This window comes from Varroa jacobsoni, unplaced genomic scaffold, assembly GCF_002532875.2.
Source record: "Varroa jacobsoni isolate VJ856 unplaced genomic scaffold, vjacob_1.0 scaffold_333, whole genome shotgun sequence".
Classification (NCBI taxonomy): Eukaryota; Metazoa; Arthropoda; class Arachnida; order Mesostigmata; family Varroidae; genus Varroa; species Varroa jacobsoni.
The window spans coordinates 38091-61727 of NW_019213235.1; the positions used below are offsets into that span (position 1 = coordinate 38091).

The following is a 23637-nucleotide window of genomic DNA, read 5'->3' on the forward strand; positions in this document are numbered from 1 at the left end:
GAAAGGCATATACGTATATATGCACTGCGGTTAAGACACAAACTTCCTCTATTACGAAGCTTCACGATATTCGGATCGGACTGTTTAATGATAAAATAGATAATACACAGTATAAAAAGGCGTCTGCTCATTCACACGACTATTGAGAAAGTTAAGTACTTTTGAGCTATGTTTTGATTTTGCAGACAGTCTTCCTATTAGCTCAACATCGTCTAAAGGGCAAATGCCAGCACTTTTGCCAGCACTGACATGCCATTCGGGGCTAATTACAGTATTGACAACTGGCCAAACCAAAGATCCTAACATGGCAGGTCACCAAAAACAAACGACCCTAACACATCTACCTAATGCCAAAGCGTCCATTTAATCAATTGTTAATTTTTTGACCCGACATATTTGCTTCTCGTAATAACCTTTTTCTAAACAGTTATGCCCTATATAACTTGATTTTTTTTGATATTTTAAGCGCGAAAGTTGGTCCAAGGCTCGGCGAACCTTCTAACAAAAGGAACAAACAGTCACGTGATTATTTCCATATACATTGTCTTCAAATGCAATAAGTGATTTTTCAAAGACGATGTTCCCCTGTAAATAAGCCCTAATCACCTCTTTGCGTACTATTTGGCCTAATCTTTACATTATTATTCATATATATTGTAGTGTGAGTTTAGCTCGGTTTTCTCCATTCAGGCCTATATTTGGCCTACACTTGTCTGTTCCTCACTTGTCCTGTAATACATGTTCCTTGGCCATTGCTTCGATTTGATGTGCCCTGCATCTGGAAGGCAGCATTTTCATAAGAAACGTTTCAGCACTCGTAAGTAACATCTCGATCAGTTAACTTGCCATTTGCTTGTCATTGCAGTCAGCCAGATGGGTACTCGGACTTGGCCACAGCAAACACGCACGACCCTATCTTCAACCTTGCATTCTGTGAATAGTCAACATGGGCTAAATAGAAAAATAGCAAGAAAGATTTATGCGAGTACATTCTAATAACTCGATTCATCTGCGATTTTTGGGAACCGAACGTCAGGCAACCATTGCCGCTGAACACTAACATCATACGCGATTCGCTGAACGTTTCCAAAGCTGACTAGATACGAACTTATCTGTTTACGTGATCTAACTATCGGCATCAAAACCAAATGTTGGGCTAGATCTTTTTTAGATAAGCATCATTGCAAACACTGACGACCAGGCAGAAACATGCCGTACAACGATATCTACAATCGTGGCAATAGTAGCCATTGCTCGCCGGCTGCTACATCGGCAACACGACAGAATCGGATGTATGCGCATTCATCTTTCGGTAACACTGGCCAAATAATAAAAAAAAAAAAAAATAACAAAGTAACCATGGTGAAACGATGAACGGAACGGCCGTCGTTTAAAGTATTGAAATATTACAATTGTAAATAGATACAGCCGCCACATTTGATCAGGTCGTCATAGCTTACGTCGGGCTAGACACTTGAAAAGATTTCAGACTCCATGTCCTGCCGAGTGATTCAATCATGACTCCGAATCAAGCACCAGATGACAGATAACACAGGTGACAATTGCAAGTACGTAACGATACAGGTAGCAAATAGAGAACAATTATACCGTTTTTACTTTGATTCCTTCCTAGAGTAGACTGTTCCAGACAATAGATACGTCAAGTTCAGCATTCTCGATATGTAGCTAGTTAGAAAGCAGGTCATTGTACGTTGAACTTAATAATGACTTCAGTGAACATGGCGCATGCCCATCATGTTTCCGCGATGCTTTCTATTCTGCTATAGATGTAACGTGCTTCATTTCCTCTCTCTCTCTCTCTCTCTCTCTATGGAACGGCAACAGTTTCTGCCGACACCTAGATCTGAGGATGTCAATAGCAGAAGTAAAAGGATACGATTATCTCGGTTCCTCAATGTTCGAAATCTAAACAGTTTCCGTAGTTAAATTAGAAAGGGTATCATTTTGGACTTTAGTATTCATACTACATAATAGATGCACTTAGCCATTAAAAATTCTGGATTTAAGTAATTTTTCTTTCACATTTAACTCTACCAGAATGCGTGTAATACCATAATGTTCTTCAGCTATGTTTTACACACTGTATGGAAGTTCTTGGGCACGTATGATTCAAATGTTCCCGGTGCCCAATACGAAACCTCTTAACTCTTAGATGAAAGCGTAGATTTTCATCGACATTAAACTCAAACCATATATCTAAGCACGCTCTTTCCTCTCCCGATTAGCAGAAACGGGCCGACTTTAATATCTTTTCAAGCAGCTAAAATATAGAGGATTAGTAATCTGTAATAGTATGCAGAACGTCAACAAAATTAACATAAGTATCAAATAAACATCTTGTCTAAATTTTTACATCGCCCATATATATATATATATATATATATATGGTACAATGTCTGGGACCTGCTTCATAATTCTAGTGTGATATTCACTTTCGTCCATGCCTTGTTCAACACCATGTGTTTTTTTTTTTTTTTTTTTTTTATAAATAACAGTTTCAACCAAAAATTTACGAAATACGCGCATATAATCCCTAACACCTGTTCGCAGATACAAGCCAGAACATACGGTAATATCATACCTGTAAAAGTATGCTTTCGAGGGTCAGAGGATCGCATACCTTATGGCAAAGACAGAAATGATTTCAATTGAAATATACACACTCATCTACTTTAAGTGAAGCTATAGTAATCAGGTAACAAGCACTATCGCGCGGACACGAATCTGTGCCCTAATTGTTTCCTAAATCACCTTTGCTCAGTAACTATTTTGAAAGACAACCGCCATGACCTGATCGAGAATTTTTCAAGTATGTGAACTTAGCTCTAGAAAAACTAGAATTAACGTAGACGATAACGAATAGGGCCTAGTTCTACTTGAACAAATTCAGTTGTGGGACCATCCTGGACAGTAGCACTATCTAGTGATATCATCTGCTGTACTACTGTTTTATCTGTTGAACGCTGGCTCACACGTACTGGAGTGCCCGAACCCGCAATCCCTGTATACTGGTAACGAAGAGGCTGTTCTTAGCATTTCTCAGCCATGTCAAAGCCATCAGCGGGCGTACGTGCATCACATCGCGTTCGTCACCAATGTTAAACGATTACGATAGCTAGCTGCTGTGCGCAGCAGGACGAAAATCTACCCACGGAAGCGTGGGCATTGGGTTTAAGTTATGTCTCTTCTACGCTTATCGGTCTTTCTTATTCAGCCATAGCAGCTGCACGGCTTAGCCTTGTCAAGGTCCGGATCTAGTCAGCATCCAAACGCTGTTGTTCTAGCCCCTGCATCCAGTGTACACAAGCAGGGACGACAATGATCGTCACTAAGGCAATACATTATGTATGGTATGCCATAGAGCCATTGTTCTGAAATCATTTATATCAATTTCTTCTCCTATGTACACTATCGTACATGGCTTTGTAGCATCAATTTCGCAACTTTTATGGGTGTCGTATATGTTATAGACGGGCTTTAACCGTCAACCGTTGTCGATGCGGTGGCTGGCCACGCATTGTCTGCTAGTTAGTCGTGTTATCTACGAAGCTCTCGCTTTCATTACGCTATCCAACGAACGTAGTTAAGCCGCGCTCTTTATTTCTCTCAATTATTAAAGTCATTTGGCCTCTTTTCGTCGCTGCTGTCGATTGCAGATGCCCCCACCTCGACGCAACTGGCATCCATCTCTGTTACATGGCGCATCGTGTCGTACACATGTAAAAAGCCTGTGTACGAAGCGATCGCAATTGCCACACCGAATGTTGCTGAGGCTTAAATCAGCTTTATTATTGATACGATGAGATCGACGCTGCCAATTTAGTGAACACACTTTATTTTCTGTAGTTCTTATGCTGCAGGGAATGCGGTTAGGATAGAATCTTCCTTAGAGGTAAGCGACTAATCGTCAAACGGTTCAGCGGAAAAGGTACAATTTAATATTGAGCTGACGAGAACTTGTTAACGCTTGTGGTACAGTTAACAACGATATCTACGTTAATATAGCCGTGTCGCTGTTCGACTGATTATTGTTACCGCGGTACCGGGCATCGATTTCAGGGCTTGTCCGCTTTTGTTATCAGGTACTGGGGAGACGCGATAGTGTCGCTAATGGCGGCAGCACCAGCGTTTGCTGAGCCGACGACGCGGCTGCCGATAGCGCCTCGCATTAAATCGTAGCGTCGAACCAGACGAATATCTACCCCGGAGGCCAGACACGAGAAGGCAATGAGGCGTCTACTGACTTTTTGGACAAATCGTGCGTCCAATAGAAATTCATCTGCTTCACTATGACGCGCTGCAACAGAGAAAAACCCGTTGTCACCATTGAATTCTCCGGTGCCGTAGAATCCGCTAGTTGCAGTACGGTTCGCGTTCGATGAGGCCATTTCTACGGTTGCCCTTTTAGGCACTGTTATTGTCGCTATAGCGACTGGCGATAGCGATGACGTCTATAGGGACGGCGAAGCGGAGTGCAAAATTTCAATAGGGCATCGAATGCTGAAATTTTGTTGCTGTTCCGCGAATTCCGGGTTGAACAGATGATGTCGACAACGGTCGTTAGGACGTAAAACAACAAACTGTCCCAGTGTCTCTGCGATGAGTAGTACGATTACGTGTACAGTTATTTTTATATATGTGATACCTTATTTCCAATGGAATTGACGCAAATAGACACGAATTGGTCATACTTTGCTCTGCGGCGGAACAGCGCTATATAGGCGTATGCCGTGGTTACGTGTTCATTGGCTTTTTCTCCTCTTCTTGGTTTCGAAGCGATTTTTTTGTTGTGTGGTATACCAGCTTGATTTCGACGCTAGATATGGTGAAAAATATTGGCGTGATAATGTTGGTGGACGTCGATGAGGAATGTCAGTTAGACGGGTGTACGGGAGATAGGTTGCTGGACTGCTCGAGCCAACCCAGATCTGACTCGCTATATTAACGATTTTTGACAGCAGGAGACTATTTTAACATCAGTCAAAACGAATGGCAATTGAAATTCTCAGTGTTTACTAGAGACTAACAGAGGTGGCTACCTTCTTTGTCACGGCCCGTTATTTAAGTGTTGCTTTATTTAAATATTACGTCTTTAATAAACGTAGTAATTAATCAAATTACATCTAAAATATTTAAGTCGGATATGTGTATCTATTTGTAGCGGCCAACTGAGTAATTCAATGGGCCGTTGAATTAGGCGGAAATAAGCAAACTAACTTAAAATCTTCTATTCTCTTACAACTAAATTGTACCATATTTAACGTAAATACTTTTATACTCTGCTAACACTCGCAAGTTCAGTCGTGTATACGGCGGTCACTTGCGTAGAACACGCCAGAGACAGCGCCTGGTAGTCTTCTTATCGGAATTACACTTTCTCATATATCGCATAATATACTTCCGTCTGAATCTTGCGCAACGAACGGATCATTTCAAACCAGTGATCAGACTGAACAGCCTTATTAAACAGGACGCATGGCCTTGCCAAGTAAATCATCAGGTACGATCATCTGCAGTATGGAAAGCAATACGTAAATCACGGCAGATTACGAGTGTGTTTCGTATCGCAAGCAAAGCGATCCTATTGTGTTCCGAGCACATCCACTGCAGGGATATATCAGGGCATCCTGATGCACTAGGTACCATTTCTAGAAGCGGCTATTACTGCAAATAGTCATTCGTTTTCTGTAGTAAGTCACTGATAAAAAAAAAACAAACAAAAAAGAGCCACCAGAGATGCTGGCCGCATCGATGGTCATGGCATTACTCACGATGACCAGATGTCTACAGCCAATCCCCCAATTTCCTTCGGTGTTCGTTTATGTTTTATGGTTTACGACAATACGACACCAAATCGGGTTCTATAAACGCCTATAATCCAGTAGCAACAACAAAGGCTATATGAGGGCTGTATCGAACGGAAGCTAAGGCTGCGTACTAAGCTAGTGTGAAACAAGCTTGCAATAGCCAATATTTATAATTGGTGAAACTGCGTCTAATAAATAGATGGACCTTGAAACGTTGAGTATAATAGACGGACAGTGAGTTATGGGAATGGCTACAAAATCAATGCACTCCATTTGTCTCTATGAAGTCAGACCGTTCATGCGATGCCACAACACCCATAGCCTTAACTATATATAAAAAAAACAAACTATGTATAGTTTAGCAAACGGCCTCTAATTGCCTGCGCTTGGCCTAACAAGTCAAAGTAGGATTCGTTCCATATATCCAAAACGTAAAACATTGAATTGCGGGATGATTTGTTACTCCTCTTGTTATCGTTGAACAGACGATTTTATGGAGTCGCAAACGATGCAAGAGTAATGACAGCACACGATTCATCTATTTTCTAAAAGACAATTAAAAAACGTTAAATAACGTTCCCATTTTAAATGTACCTCATGCTTATATCTATCGAAAATATCATGTTTTCTACTTAGGTTTTCTGTTTCAATAGCGTCTTATGCACGATCTTGATCTGTTGTAGTTTTGTCTTCGTCCCAACCCGATCAGAGCATGACGCAATATGTTTTGCTGCATTTTACGTAATAGACAATTCAACAAATACAAAACTACCCGTTGCCGAAAATCATGTGGTAGAAGCACGGGCAGCCTTGTCGAAACTCGAGCAATACGACATAGCGAAAACTTCATCAGAATAGTCCGAAAGCTGACGAGACACTCTATGGCCTTCCATAGTTTGAACAACGCTATCAGAACGACTTTTCTAGTGCCCAGCACTAGGACTGCTTGGCTCCGCTAAAGAAATATACCTACATACGCGTTTGCGTCAGACCACGAAATCACCATATAGTTAATGCATAATAGGCTTCAAAGAGACTAGACTAAATTTGATTTTTTTCTGTCACTAAAGCCGACATTTACGCCTAGTGCTTCGTAGTCGCACAGTCCCGAATTGCATCCCCTGCTAAAATATGATTAGCGTAAACCACGAAGCGTTTCGAAGAGAAACAGACCAAAATTAAGCAGCTGATTGCACTGACGTTAGCTAGTCCCACCTTCCCCAAGCGTGCTTCATCCCGAAATGAGAAAATCGCTCTTAAATCAAATAAGTAGATTTTACGTTATTACACATTGCCCTCAGTGGTCGACTGGGCTTTTCGTTTCAGCTAAACGTAAGTCACGGCAACACACAGCGTCTAGCGACGGCCGTTAGCCACAGACTATCGCGCCGGGCGGTTCCATCGACCCGTAAGTAAACGATCGTAACTTAGTAGTCATTTTCGCGGTGGGCAAGACGATCCAGGAGGCGGATTGAATTAAGACGACCCAAGTTGTCTCTTATTAAGAATTATTAGACGACCGCGCACGGGAATTACACAGCTCTTACAACTCATGCTAGACGATGTCTGCTTAAAGCACCATGGTAGCAGATGATTCTTCGCCTCAACATACGTTTTGCCCTTCTAGCACAATTATTCACACAGTATACAGCTCCCCGTTTCCCATAGCATTTCGCAGTTTGATATGCTCGTGTGCCATTGTAGGGTAACACAGAAATCAATTGTCGAATGACAACACAAAGCTTCACCGGACAAGAATAATAGCACATAGTAACAACAACAACAAGTTGGATGATCACAACGTCCAATTTAATACACTGCGCTGGCGTAGCTGCTCTGTATCGCGATTTGCGGTTTACCTAAGTAGACGCTACTTTTATAGGTGTTATGGACGTTCGTGACTATGAAGAGGATAAACGTATGCTCGAGTCTGAAAGTTCGAGTCTGTCTAAACAGTTTAGTGAAAGCAATGGTTTACGAATCCGGAACCCTTTCCTCTGCTAGCTCTTTGGCATACATAGTTCCTCGTGCATCATAGAAGATGTGTACTAGGCCAATGGTAAGCTACGAAGCGAGTTCTCGCGACGGGTTTAGCAGCAGCTGACTATTTACTAGAAACAGAGACACCTTTGAGCTGTAAATACTCAACTCATTCGCTAAATACTTACTTTGAGCTTGCGTTGTTCCTGCGAGAGCCACCGTTAGGGCTATAAACCCTAACAGCCTCATCTGGAATGAAGTACAGATAACAAAAGCATCCTACAGTTAGTATCCATTTTGACCTGTGTGACGCCCTCGATGATTATCAATAATTTTCCGAAAACCCTATAATGAAATGTCGAATCCTTCAAGACAAAGAAGTTTCAGTCACGATATATATACGTAAACATAAACTTGCTTGGGACCGCGCTACGGGCGTCTCTTAGGCTTATGCTGACGTTATTCTATTTTAGTGCATACGCCGTCTGTGAAGGCGTGTGCGAAATCCCAAATAACGTCCGCCGAAATTGTTTAGCCTAATCTGAGAAAGTCATCAAAGCATTGCTTTTCAGTCGGTGCCGCCTTCAACAGCTATTGACTGGAAGACTGCACATACCGCATCGAACGCCATCACCCCACTCTATCCAACGATTGCCCAACGAAGCCGACAAAAATGACAGTCATGACAAGCGAAATAATAAATACCTAGACCAATCGAATTCCTGTATCTTTAAAATTTCAACGGATTTAAGACATTTCGTAAGCACACTTTGTGCCCGTTGTTCCGGGGCCGCTATGGGCTGGCTTGACAGTCTACCGTATCTATCCAATGGTAACGCTCACGGTACACTAAGGCCAATGAATTTTAGGTGTAAAGTGTTCAATAGTCCGGAATAGACTGAGTCATCGAATTCTAGTTTACGCCGTTGTTGGGGATTGTTACTGACGTTAACGAGCGTTGAACGTTCCAGAAAGGGTAGCAAACTGGGCTTCAAGTAGCTTTACGACAACCGATGGCTTTCGAGCTGGCTGCCACCGATCTCTCCAACCGACGGGCGGTAACCCGTCTTTGTGCATACGTTGCCACTAAAGATTAACCGTTCGTGGCAGCTTCTAACAACTCAGTCAGCAGCAACATCGTAGAAACGGTGCGGTTCATATAAAGTTAAAGCTTTCTAATAAAACGTTCTTATATATTATCATATAATTTTAAGTCGCAGTGTAATTGTTGGGATTTAACCGAGCGCTCGTGCAACCGACAAAAGTCAAAAGATGTTTCCTTAAACACGGACAAGGAAGCCCTTCGTGTAATTTTTGCCGAGAACGAGTACTCAATATAGCTACTGTGTTTCAGCCGAAAAATGGAATACCACTCTAGATGACCACTGTTGTCGCCTGTAGGGCGATATATCCAAGGCAAACGTTTAGGGGGTCTGTTGTAATTTTTGGGCGATATTTGTCGCTTGCAAGTCTTTTATACGTTTCGGTCACCAGATGTTTGAGTATGGTGTACAGTCTTCGCACTACCTCTGCAATTTCTACACCCGACCCCGTCTATAGCAAGCTTTGTTTACTCTACCTTTGACTGAGCTATATGTATATAGTCTACACGTATGCACCCTCGGGCATAACTAAGAAAACCATTGGTAATATAATCGTTATTTTCGCATTAAGATTTTTATCTACGATCTACACATTTACATTGGACATAATCAGATGCGTAACTTTTTTTCGTACGGCAGATGTTTCTATTTCTGCGGTTGGTGAGATGCGGATTTGGATGAGCAGTCTTAGGCAAATTATTGCTCCCATACCTCCATAGTCGTCTGCATTGTTGTTATTCCTTCTTATCAACCCCTTCGCAGCTGCTCAGGCACTAATGAAATTAAGGTGCTTGCATTGCTAATGAGTATATTTTGCTTTCCGTTTTGCTAGCAACAATTTCTCAGTAATAACTGATAGCTTTGACGCACTGTGTTCGCCCCCTTTGAACGCCCGTAAAAATACCAAGTGCCCATTGCAATGCGCGAGAAGCGCTTCACAATATAGAACACACACCCATTGAAATAGGCACGTTCCGAGAGAACAATTGGACGTTATAGCTGGTTATGTAGATGGCTAGAAGTTGAAATTTGCAGAATGCCCCGTCTTGGGCAAATTCGTGCACGTTTCCACCTTTTCCTTTCTGGCACTTTGTCTCGTTAGGTTACCGAGTAACAACAATGACCAGATGCACTGATCAATAACCGAGATAACCTTAAATAGACTCAATTAGACCTCATAGACCTGTTTTTTTGACGAAGTAAGACGGAACTCGCTGTTTAGTGACCTGATATGATTATGGATCACATTCATTTTTAGTTATTTGAATTAGTACTATATCGCAAAGCTTATCTAAACAAAATTCACTCTCTCTAATACTTTTTTTTTCCTTATGAAATTGTCAAAATGATCGGAAGCTGACTTTGAGCCTTTGTCAACTCTGCCTCCGTCCGAATCATTGCTTTCATTAGAAACACAGCCCATTTGACCTCTTAGGAACGTTTGATGTTTTATGTCCAGATCTGCGTCAGTGTTAAATTAAGACCGAACGATAATAGTCCCTAAAACCCTCTGTTAAGCTGCTATAGGGCTATTTTTCAGATGGATAATTTAAGATAATTGAAACAGCGCTTGGTTAGCTCACTTTGCGACTAATTTTCTTTTCCACTTCGATCGAAAAGTGCTGAAGTGAAGCCGCTTTAAAAAAACCGCGATGTGGCACAAGTACCCGGAGCCTTAACAGATCGCTAAATGCCAGCTATCCTTTGTCATCAAACGATAATTCGTAACTCGTTGTCTATCCGTTATTCATTAAATGCAATCGGCTAATTCTAACGACCGTACGCTTCAAATACTCTTTGCTCGCGCAAAAGGTCTTATAGTACTAAACTGGATATGTAACGGCAAACACCGAAGAACGTAAAACTGCATGTAAGCGCCGATGATGTTATAAACATGGCAAAAATATCCGTTTAAATTTTTTTGATTGTGCTTCGTTAATCAAAGACAGACGGGCGGACGGACGGACGGACCCTTCAACACTGTATGGCTTGTAGAGTCGTCCTCACTTGAGGTCCCGTTTCGACGTTCTAAGCTTTTTCGAGAACCATCCGTGTTATAAGCACACATCAGAACTGGTAGGCCGGTCCTTGCGCTGGGCGCGTACATGCGCGCCAGTACCTTTTGTCCCTGATGATGATCTTTACATAAGATCATTCTGTGTCGTTTATGTTTTTCCTGTGAATGAATGAACATCGACTTATCGTCAGAGGCAACTGCGAAGCTGACTGCGATGCGAGATTATTTTATATTTACCGATAGCATGCGTTAAGTATTTGTGTATCCAAAATCTCCTAATGTCTAAGTAGGAGCGGCCGCGCATCTTCCTCGTAGAGATAAATATTCGATGTTGTCTCGAGTTATAGTTTACGGGGGTGAAAAATTGCGGAAGCGCTTACCCAAAGTCGCAGTCCAATATAGCCAAGACAAAGAGCGCTGTCGACAGAAGCAGCGTCCCTGCCGACGTCATATCCGTCTACTGCTGGCGCCGATTTGTTGCAGTACGATTTCAACCCTCTATGCTTTCCGTACACTTTGTTTACCTCTTTTACACGAACGAAATATTATTGGGATAACCGTTGAAATGTGGCTGGTCTCGTCAGGCGACCACTCTTCACGTATGGATGCAATATTTTATTATACTATAACTGATTTTTAGTTCTTTATCGGCTGCTGCAGCTACAGCTGGTGAGTGTTGATAATGCTTCTGCGACCATTTGTACTACTACTATCACGACCACTTTATTACGACTGGACGCTGGACGCCGGACGCCGGGCTTTGGGCGTTGGAAGGACAGCACGGACCTATCACGGCCCACCGACCCAGTACGGCCATCAAGCCTTGCTATATGAATCGTGCTGTTGTCTGTAACCTGTTCATGCTCCCAGCAGCTTTGCCGCATCTGTATCGGTTGAGTCGTCGTACCGACAAATGCTAAATGGGAATATCGAATGCGCTTGATTCCGGTAAATTGGTACAAAGGGCCGACAGAACTCAGAGAACAGAAATTGAAGAATTGTGAAGCTAGCTGTTTATCGAGCACATGGCGTCCGCTACCATCGTCGTTAAATCTGCTAACGCCCTACCTGGCCAATGCTGCTCAGTCAAAAACAACAACTGGTCTGGCTACGCCAACTGCCGGCATTGAAGCACGGCGCGAAATTTAACGTACAGCTGTCGGACTTCTGTTACAATGACGACGCCTATTACGTCGTAGGCGAGCAGCTTCCGCGACAGCAACAGCAACAAAAATAACAGTGCAGCGACAATGGCTGTAGCTCTGCGGACAACAACAGGTGTCGCTGCTGCCGCCCAGTTTGACATGTCTGCGCTGTCCGTCGTTGCGAAACGCTAATTTGTATTCGCGGCGTCTCTGGGAATGGATGTTCCATTTGCTCGAACAGATAGCGGCAGGGTGCCTACGATAGGGACGGAGAGAGACGGCGCAAGACAAGGACGGCAGACTACTGTTTGGATGAAATTGAATCGGCATTTGACAGATTCTATCTATGACAAACACTAGCACGGTCCTTATAGCTGTACACAGCTGTACCTATAGTCTGCGCTCCGTTGCTTATTGTGCTTCACCTCCCGACGCGACCCCACCTTTCTCGTTATTGGTGATGATGGCACCGTTTCAAAGTGCTTACGTTATTCATACGAGTTCTAATGCGTCCAGGTCAAAAGCCTGAAGCCACTCGTAATTAGCAGTCAAGCCAGCTGGCCTGCTGGACCACTCGAATGACCAGCGAAGGCGACAGGTACTCGGCCTTAACGCAAAAACATCCGAAAAGATGTAGAATTCTATTTTCCATCTTTTCTGTTTGAGCTTTCGATCCCTTGTAACCAGCCCATTATAAGATTCAAGCAGTAGCAACAACAACAATGATCATATTAGTTCCGCGAAGATGCCGGGGGAGGTGAAAGGCATGGGAGGTGTCGTGTATGATATCACAACAGGAGTCACGATTTCGCTTGAGCCATTACATTTACTACAGCGACGACGATCTTCGTTCCGAGGGTCAGCTTATCCGTGCATCCGAAAATTGTCCGGTAACCAACAGGTGACTAATTCTATCTCTCTTTAACTCATCTCTCTGTCGCACTAAAAATCTTCGTGATCATTCTACCTACACGAAGCCGTCGAAGGAAAGCTTGCTCCGCCTTATAACTACGGCGATGAAAAGCGATCTAGCTGATGACAACGAGACAAGTAGCTTCAGCGTCGTCACTGTGTGCAATCTACTGCGTGGTCGTTCAGCTCGTTGGGGCTTCCATCAATCTGTTCGTTTTCGCTGCTGCCGTATCAGAGACATATCATATCGAAGGTTAAGTGAGTTATAAGAAAATATTGAATGTTATTGTGGTTCTTGCATTGAGTGTTAATGGAGGTAATGCTGCCTCCGATGGCAGTAAGCATTGTTTCTCATTCCTTTTGCTATTTTGCTTCCTGTCATTGAAACAGCGGTCTTTCATAGTGATGGAAAAAACGTGGGGAATTATAGAACCCGTCACTGTCTTATATATATATATATATATATATATATAAACACAGTTTACTGTCGACAGTTCGGCGAACTTCTACCATATTTCGTAGCACTTTTTTGGTCACAAAGCCTAAGTTGACCTAGCTAATTGAGTCTGAATGAAAACTAACAATATCAACAGTTGCGACAAGTAGTTATTATATAACATTTACGCAATTTTTGTAGCAGTATCTACCGTGTGAAGGGTCAGACACGGACAATGAAACCAATCTATGAGGAAATACTATCTGGAATTTTCGGGGAAGGGTTAGATCTTCAAAAGAAGTCGTCTTTCTGTTTCGATGATCAGTCATTCGTTCAATTGATATCACTTCACTATGTTCGTACAGCCATCTACTCTGTTTCGATGCTAGTAAAACCTGATCCAAGAAGTTAATAGCAAGTTTACGTACGTTTTTTTTCTTTATAGCCGTAAACGACTTGAGTTGGCCAACGAACCGTTACAATTTTACCGTACACCTGTGTGTATCGTTCAATTCCGGGCTTTCGGCTTCATCATTTCAATACGGCACAGGGCCAAAAGCCACGATTCTTCGTTGCGAAACCTTCGCACGATTCAGTGCGCTATAATAACCAGTACCATACTGTGCCGTCTTGATAAATTTTATTTGTGACTTCTGACAGTTAAACTGGATTTCCTATAGGGCTGATGTACACGCGCGAAATCGAGGTACGAATGCTGTCGAGATTCGATGTGATGGGAGGCGGTCTCCAGAAACCTCTTATCGGCGTATTCCGTTACAAGCGCGGACGGAGAAGGCACTAATTTCATGACGTATGAAACTGTTTGAAGCTTATACTTATTCTCAAGGCAAGTAGATAGTTATATGACGATCGGTATAATAATGATATGCGTAAAATTCTCCGAAACAGAAAGCAGTTGTTTCAGGACACATACAATTACGAGAAGATCCAGCCAACTCACTCCACTACGAGAAAATTGAACGTGCTCTAGCATTACGAAGGTTCGATCAGATCGGCAAGGTATCAGGGGAAAAGGAAGAAGCTTTGATATTAATTATCCATCCTTCTGTGTGGTCATGAATGGGCTTATGTGGTTTCTGAAAATGAAATTTTCAAAGAAATTACCAAAAAAACAAATCTTAGCTATCATTTCGATTTGTTATAGTTCAGTTCGATAAAACTTGTGAAGGCTACATTGAGGCTTTTAGGGAAAGAGGGCAGACCTCGCTGACTGTCTTGAGGATATAGGTAGATACGGAAAGGACAAACAATGTACGTACTATGGTAGACGGTAAACACTGTTCACCTTCTCAGCTTCTACGGGTTAGCTCTTGCCTAAAATAACCTGCTGATAGGAATCGGACCTGAATGCAACAGAGAAACAAAATGCACGTCTAATTCGTAGACGTAAATTGTCATGCGTCTGTATGTTATTACAGAGTCTGAACTAACTACCGATTGTTTCTCCGACGTTCGGTTACGTTGTCCACAAATACTAAACGAAAACCAATCATCTAATCACATTAATGACGACGTACACGGGTAAATCAGGGTAAAATACAGTCACCATACGATTTACCTGCCTCTACCACTAACGATATCATCCCGATTAGCCAGTCAATGCGACCTGGCCGAAACAACCCATCTATAGAGATTCTTATATACACACACACACACACGCATATCCTATGTAAGTTTTCTATGATCCTGTTACTCTTCATTAACCGACAGTACGGAGTACAGAGATTATCGATCGGAACGATTTCAAACGGCTTTATTGAACGTACAGATGAAGAATATATAACGTCCTGTGGGTCGGACGATGGGAAAACCAAACGATTCACTACCGATCGTAAGCCAAACGCTACGATTTGCTTATAGATCGGCCGCGAGCGAAGACTAGAACGGCAGCTGTCGCGTGTACTTCTGGTATGTTCGCATACGTATGCATTTCCTTTTATGGGGACTAATTGTAACTCATAAAAGTAAATTATCTGTTGCTTACAAAATCGAATCACCTTCACACGACGCATTAACGGGGATATCGATTTGCTAATTTTTTAACGTATGAAGTAAACAGGAGCTTCAACGTGCGGACAAGAACGATCGGTCGAGGCCTTTTACCGATATCTCGACAAATTCCTATATTTCCTATTGCAGACGACGACAGTGCGGCGGTGCATCTCTCCCTCAATAGAGAAGCCGACTTCGTACCCCAACTACGAAGCTTTTTGTTATTCAACATGCCACAAACGCTAGTAGACCGTCTTCTTGTACGTAGTTGCTCGACTTAGAATACAAAAAAAAAGAATCTACATAATTTCATCACCCCGTTCGTTGTGGCAATAGCAGCGAAAACATACTAAAACTCCTGCCGTCTCTCCCGCTTGTCTACCGGGAGCGCTAACACACGTGCGCTTTTTTACGTTGATCAGGGACTATGGCCACCATTCTAGCTCATCAATCAATCAATCAATCAATCAATAGTCGCTTGATTTGCCGCACATCCTTAGCTCACTTAATTAGTTTGGATTGATCGGCTCGATCAATTCTGCCAACTGAGTCGAGTTGTGGCTCATGTAAGTTGGCCGTAATTTTTAATGAAATAATTAAACGAAAATTTATTTTTATTTTATTATATAAAAAGATTTATGCTTTCATTGTAAACAGCAAAATGTCAACAACACACAGAAGCCAATCAGCGAATCGATGATCCATCCATCCATGGACAACTAAGGACAATTAAGTTACAATTGGAACGTCAACGAGATCCGGCACTGAACAGTCGATGTTTTTGCTAACATTATTGCACTATATATGCGAGACGTATAAACCGTTGGCGATTTGACGGGTATCTACGGCGGCAGGAGTTCATCAAATCGGGCCGAATTTGTCAATTGGACAGACTTTATCGGTCCTTTAGATCAAGATCAGGATCAGGATCAGGATCGACTTTATTAGAACTCCAAGTAAAAATTAGATCGATACACTCTTGTCGGAAGCGAACCACCAACAGCTTGAGAGATGTATGGCAGGCACAAATCGAGGTAAGAGAGAGACATTTAAGGGTTGATCTACGCAAGGAGCTCTATACGATATCGTATGAACAAGGAACATCTTTTCCGGTGAATAAATATGCTGCTGGATCATTCTATGTATGGGGGATAGGAGGTTCTTTTCTCGATAGTCTATGTACGAGCTTTGTGTGTCCTTAATTAGGTCGGAAACGACGTTTCAGAAAAGGCATCTGTCTTTATATATAATGTTATTAATCAGTAGGTAATATCTTACTAATATGGTCTTTATTAGTTACATTTCGTCTCTGAGGTGAAATAAACACCCCACGCATTAAGTAATTTTCATTTTTTCTTTTCTATTCTACGTCATGTATCGGATATATACGCAGCGAGGTACAAAATGAAGCTTACTTGCTTTTTTTTCGTGGGAGATCATATGCATACACGCATGCATAAGCTTTCAGATAATCCCCACCTCTTACATCGCTTTTCTTAAGCTTTCGAACTCAAGCTATTATGTGCAGATAGGAACATGGTGGCCTGTGTAATTTCTAAGGGAACATCTGTTGCATTGCACTGCAAAAGCCAACCGATACGTTATGGTAAGACAATTACACTTAAGCCAGAGAGCCTAAGCTGGGTTGGATACCGGCGTAGTATCTACAGAAGCAGGTAATAAACGCAATATGATTTCATCAAGCATTAAATAGTCAGCTGGGCAAACAGCGCAATCTAGAAACGATTAACAACGAACGGCACCCGAACAGTAGCTACATATATATATATATATACGCTATGCAACGCCAAGGTCATCGCTTTAGATACATTAAAAAATCATCTATTTGTATAGACTTCAAAAAGGAGATACAGAAAAAAACAATTAGCTTTCCTGAACGCTTTGAGACTACGCCCTGCGAAACGCACATTTATGTACATTTTTACACGTTTACACGAACAGGATAAATATACATTTTGATACTTCCGTGAAATCACATATGCAGGGACCAGATCATAGTCTCTATTCTAAGGTTTAGTATGACATGTGTACGCAATGGCCTAGAAAAGTCCTTCATTCCTCTAAAAGTACAACGAGATTTTTCCTTTTCCAGTCAAAAAGACCGACCAGCTTCCGTTGATTGCGCGTTTGCCGTCGTGCCGGCCGAGGCCGCTATCGTCGGGGCACTGCAGCAGGTATTCATAGGACAGAAATGAATCGCAAGCATATGACCAAGTGCAGCGAGCAGTGAATAATGGACACCGGCCAGCCGCATTGAAAGCTTCCCTGAACAGCTACGCTGACTCAGCCAAACTGCGCTAAGTGCAGCGAACTACGGAGTCCGGACGATGCCAGCGCTACGGAGAACGACTTGAGTAAGGTGGAATCAAAAGCTGAACTCCGATGAGCAGAAATGTAAGCTGTGGTGGAACTCCTGCTGATGCTATCAAAACATCAGGATAATGCCAAACGGATCAACGAACGAATGAAGGCTTGACTGTGACTTACTTAGTCGTTCCTGGTGCACGGTAGAGATGCAGATGGCAGTGCGCTAATCACAACACGCCACGAAGTTCCCGCTGCTGCTGCTGCTGCTGCTGCTGTTTCCATCGCCATCCCCACGATACTCGTTTGTCTCGAACTAACGTCTTTGGATTCTTTTTCGTCTTCTTGATCGTCATTTCACGCCGTGACCGAAGCGGCGGCATTACGTCGACGTCGACAGAGCCCATGCTGTCTGCTATAGACACCTAATGGAGGGAGGCAACAGCGGTGGCGGTAGCAGCGGCTGTAGTGACGATAGTGCCAATGGCTATCTCCGTATTGTAAGTGTTTCATGGGGACGTCCGGAAGTCCCAATGAGCTGCTACGTGGCTCTTCGCTGCTCATTTTCGCCAATTATCGTTGTTGTTTCCGCCGCTATTTCGTCACTACAAAGTCGCCCTTACCACAGCAGACTCTGCTGCTGTGTGGTCGCTGTTCCGGCAGCGCAGCCAACGTCGAAGAATGCGTCGAATTTATCCCCAAAGTCGTTTGTTATCATGATCATCAGATAACAGTCCATTGAGACGATGGACGTCGACCGCGTTGTGCCGACTGATACATTACGACGCTGGGAACGGGGCGGTGACAAGGGCGGTTAGCTTGGTTGTCGCGTCGACAAGTCGGAAGGCCAACTTCTATTCCGGCTGTTGCCTCTGATGCGTCAGTCGCTTGTGATTGTTGGACGCATCATTGTAGAGGTGATGACGACGATTATGTTGGTTCGAGGGGAAAATGTAGCTACTAGTCTCACTATATAATATTCGAAAGAACAAGATGAGGTCAAGGAAGATGTAATTACAAATATAGACAGATCGCTGATGGACTGGGACATACTAAAAGGGAGAGAGAGACCGAGACAGGTTGAGGATGTGGTACGCTTAAGGTTATTATAGAGTACGGAGCTATAGTACGATGTGTGTACGTATATATACGTTTCTACGCAAATCGGCATCTTCCCCTCACATTAATAACGCTTCCGAAACCGCTGATACATTCAGCTGTGGTTATTTTTGTGTGCTTGTCCATATAAATTTTGACTACTAATATTCATTGTTATAATGAGTTATATTCTGTTCGAAGTTCATTAAATTATAACGTGAGATATAGCGAAAAAGTTACTAAAATGCGAGAACTAAAGAGTCGAATTGTTCTCCACTTTCTGTAATGTTCTTTGAACGAAGTATAACGTATAGAATATTGATTTATCCCATCAATTGTTGTTCCATTGTTTCTTTACCGTTGACTACTACAATTGTCAATTTCGAAGCTTATAACAGGGAATGTGAAGTATAAGCTTTGAGTCGTAGACTATAGAAGGATCGTCTCCTTTTTGTAAAACTTCTCGCAGAAGCTATATGAAAGACCAGCAGTTATTGGCCGTCGATGAGGCTCGCAAGAAACAGAAAGAACCTTCAAATTTCTCGCTGTTAGGTCTTGCGGTCGTATCGTTTAATCGTACAAGTCGTCCTTTAATCATAATTATGTACCTGCTACGCCTTACTGAAAAGATCGCAAAAAATGAAAAAAAAACACTGCACCCGTACGTGCTTCAATCCGGACCACACAAAGCCCTTTAAGGCATTTATCCAAACGTCCATCGCATATTTTTCAAAGAATATATATGCGCTAGTAAAAGGGCATTGATTTTTAGGCTCACTTTTCCACTGATCTTCTTACCCCTGCAACATACCATAGGCAATAGCAGTGTTAAAACTGACCTACGCACTAGCCGTCCCAATATGAAGCGGCAGACCTAAAGGTAATCGTTAGTTACATATTTTTGATTTTATTAGTCCACAGTTCTTGTTTACATTATTATGAATAACAAACAAACACGCCAACAGATACATATGTCTATAAGGTTATTACACAAACAGGAAGAGCAAAAGGGAGAGAATAGTCCGTTAGCGAGGCACAATTTACCACAAAACCTTTCAGTGAATTAGCTACTTGTTTGCTTCCAGTAGACAATGCGCCCTCAGACCCTGATTATTGACGCCTCACGATTTTTCGAATACCGTATCATCGAAAGCATCGATAAAAATAACAGTATACACTAGCTGTTACGTATGTGCTAGCTAGAAAGGTTCTAATAAAATTGAATAACGATCAACACCTGCTTGTAGACTCGCGGCAAGCGTGCGTCTGTATGAGCTATAATGATACTATATGCATGTTTACCTATTCCTTTCATTTTGTCTGCTTTTTTATTGGCATATCTCTGCAGTATAACTGATCACCCTGCTCTTTGTCTCTGTCTCTACTGCTCTTCGAAAATCTAACGTCACCGCAAATGCTATACATGCTCTCGCAATGGCCGCATGCGGCGACAAAGACAGACTAACACGTAACAAAAGACACCGACATTCAATGTTTAACAACAATGGCTCTAGCCGAGATAATAGCTTAACAAGGTAACTCCTGTGTAAAAGAACATCTCTCACATCTATCGTTTAGAATAACAATAATGCATAGTAACTTCCGCTCGGTCCACCGTCATTGACGAGAGTGTGTTACCCCTGACGTTCAGTGTTGTCGTTTGCCTCCTCCTCCTCCTCCTCCTCCTCCTCCTCCTCCTCCTCCTCCTCCCCCCCCCCTTCCTCGGTACCCCAGTGCTTGCCACCTGGTGTCCGCCGGTATCGCCCCAATAGCAACTGTACTACTGCCATAATACAACAATCTATTCTCAACGCAATGTGCCGGTCGTTTTTGTAGCCCGACCGCGGGCGATCCAGCAGTCATGATCTTCATTGTGTTTCTAACGGTGATCAAAGTGATGAACGTCAGTTATAAACAGGCGCTCGTTTTAGCTGTTAACTTAGTGCCAACAGCCGTGCTGCCCCGTTATGTGGTCCACCGCGTATGCCATTGTTGCTTTTGGCATGAAAAACCCGTCGCGGATGACTGCGGCCGTTGTCCGTCTAGTTGTTGTTACGGCTGTTCTAGCTGCTACGGACTGTACGGACCGGCAACCAGCGCCAGACTGAGCAAGCGATTGCTTGCTACAGTCAACGACAGATCGGCAGGACGAGTAACAAACTGCAATAGTAGGAGTGCTATCTGTCAAGCGTGGGAAAGTTCGAAGCGTTCCACAATGTAAATTATACGTTTTTATTATCTCTCTGGCACACTTTCGAGTTGCGTCTTGCCCAATCATCACTTCAATGACAGCGGCCGATGACTAAGTGCTTAGTTAGTCGCTGATTGCAATTGATCTCTGGATTCGTACTAAAATAAATAACCTTGCCATGATTGTTATATAGCAATTAGTGTCACATATGCTACTAGCATGTAGGTGTTTTAAAAGCCTGCCGACATTCTTCTTAGGTACCTACTTGATATAGGTAGTGAAGCATGTATCAGAAGAATGTAAAAAGAAAAAAAACATTTTTTAGTTCAAGCAGGCCTGTGCATGTTATTTTATCGCCATCCTAGTACAAGTGATAGTAGGCCTACTACGCCGGAAAAATAGCTGGTGATCTTAAGTCCGTTCATGCAAATGGCCTGTTTTGAATCAATCTTTCCTGATGAGTATCAACCCTTTCACCTTCGGTGACAGCTGGCAATGACCAGCTCCCGTTGTGAGCTAACACAGAAACACATTAGTACCTCTACTTTTTCAGGCGACATTAAATGCCATCTGTATAGGATAATAATCAATACTAGATAGTCACTACTTTGTCAGTATTGAATATAATGGCTATACGATGAAAGTTAAGTTGTACCACAATGTTTTTTATTTTGTGTTTTCTGTGGCAACTGTTGTCCGCAAAGGCAAAACAATTTTACCTTACATATTTATACGCTACAGAAACGCCGATTGTTGCGACTTTTAAAGATCAAAACTTATTAATGGGATCCGCTGGCCGTGGCATTCAGAAGGCGATAGAGTGATCTCTCGACATCAATAATGGCCAGTACGAGAAGTCCTATATTCAACACAAGCTGCTAAGCCACAGCCCAACGGCCTTGTGCACGGATATGGCCACGTATCGATCTGCTTTTGGTGGTACAATCAAACTGAGACGCCACTCCCCATACCACCGACACTGACCAGCGTACGGTTGATCAGAAAATCTTCGTAACTAGGAATCAATTGCACAGTCGGGTAGTTGCATTCAAAAGACTTCTGCGCGTTGGCTGGACTTGGCTAGCGGGGCTGGAGGACCTTAAAAGAAGCTATTCTCTCTTATATATACGGTTCCTTGACGCCCATATAAAGTTATGAAAATTCAAGCTTGATTAGCTTTCTTTGCTTCGTACATAGACAATACGCGATTGTTCATTTTTTGCCGTAGTCCATCGAACGGTTCGCCGAAATTCTTGTCTAATGATAATGTGTGAATGAAACATTAGGACTTTTCCACGAGCGCCATTTGGGCTATTTTGCGGCACAGAAATGCCCTATGGTACGTTATTACATTATTACGGTTACGATACATATCTGAACAATCCACAATTGTTTTGTCCAACGTAAGACAATTTGCACTGGTACTCGCGGAGCTGATTTACCGTGTTATCAATACTAGTCCACAATAGAAAACTATGCAGCTTGCACGAGCTCGAGTGCGATTTGGCAGTGGGCACGATATAGATTGATGCGAAGCACCACCAGGCCACAACAGAAGATCTATATATCCTACATCTGTAGACAGCTGGATCTTCTATCGACAGCTATATAATAGTGTGAATTTGTGGCTGATTTTTATCGCCCTTAACCAGGGATGTCCAACAGAGGACACAGCAGCTGCCACCATGGCGCTTAATATAGCTATGTCGACAGAGTCTATGTCTTTGTGTGTCTGATGACCGATTAGGTGTGGTTAAGATTATGTCTATGTATAATATTAACATGTGGGACCGCACTGGTGTTGCATGTGATCCATTCGCAGCACGGCTGCCGGCAGCCCCAACCCATTGAAGCAAAAAAACTCACGACAATATTTCATTATCGCCAGCGACCCGAGCGCACAGTAACATCGCTCAGCCCAGCAATCATTCGTTAAGCAAGTGAGGACCTGTCGAATAGACACCGGCTGCCCCATCTTTACCGACCCATTACACAGTGGAATTTTCATAGTTGTAATGCAGAAGGGTAGTTAGTGTTGTTGTTAAAACTATTTTTCGTTGTGGGGCTGGCTGAACTGTCTAATCCTGTTCGAACTCTGGCACCCATATTACCACTGATGCGGCTCCACAGCACCCATCGAAAGCCGGGATCCACTAGAGATTTTGCAGTTGCTCGATACGGCCTAGTGTTCTGCCGCTGTTCTGAGAAAGCGCTTGGCCAAAGGGACCTTACCACCAGCGCGACACGCAACAATCGCGGCTAGGGTGACAGCGAAGATAAGCGATGTCAAATGTCGCCGGTGCCGTCACATATGAGCAAACGGACTTCATCAGCCGAATACTGTCTCCTTGTCATGGTTTGGTCAGTTAGCAGCTTGCTTATTGGCAAACGTCGAACAGCCTCCCCTAGGGCTATGACCAATCACGCGACCGCCAGCCGCCGATCACATCGGCAATGTCAAGGGAATCCGCCGACGGGCAGCTTACCCACGACCGCAGTTTCACGGTCCGTCGCCGAATTAATCGTGCTCGATCGAACGTCTGGGAGGGCCAACAGCCTGCGGCGGTAACGCCAGCAGCATCACCATCA

At 43.0% G+C, this 23637-nt stretch overlaps 1 protein-coding gene across 7 annotated transcripts in view; it reads right to left on the bottom strand.

Moving 5' to 3' along the window:
- LOC111259456 (uncharacterized) overlaps positions 1-23637 on the bottom strand; it is a 55616-nt gene that overhangs the window by 8884 nt on the left and 23095 nt on the right. For 5 of the 7 annotated variants that reach the window (XM_022831501.2, XM_022831499.2, XM_086967907.1 and 2 more), the window contains one exon: positions 7997-8057. The exons of 1 other annotated variant lie outside the window; for it this stretch is intronic. In XM_022831501.2, the coding sequence (XP_022687236.1) occupies positions 7997-8057 (61 nt within the window). Of the gene's footprint in view, positions 1-7108; positions 7151-7996; positions 8058-23637 lie in introns of those variants that run through there. One more of the 7 variants, XM_022831504.2, reaches the window with a different exon arrangement.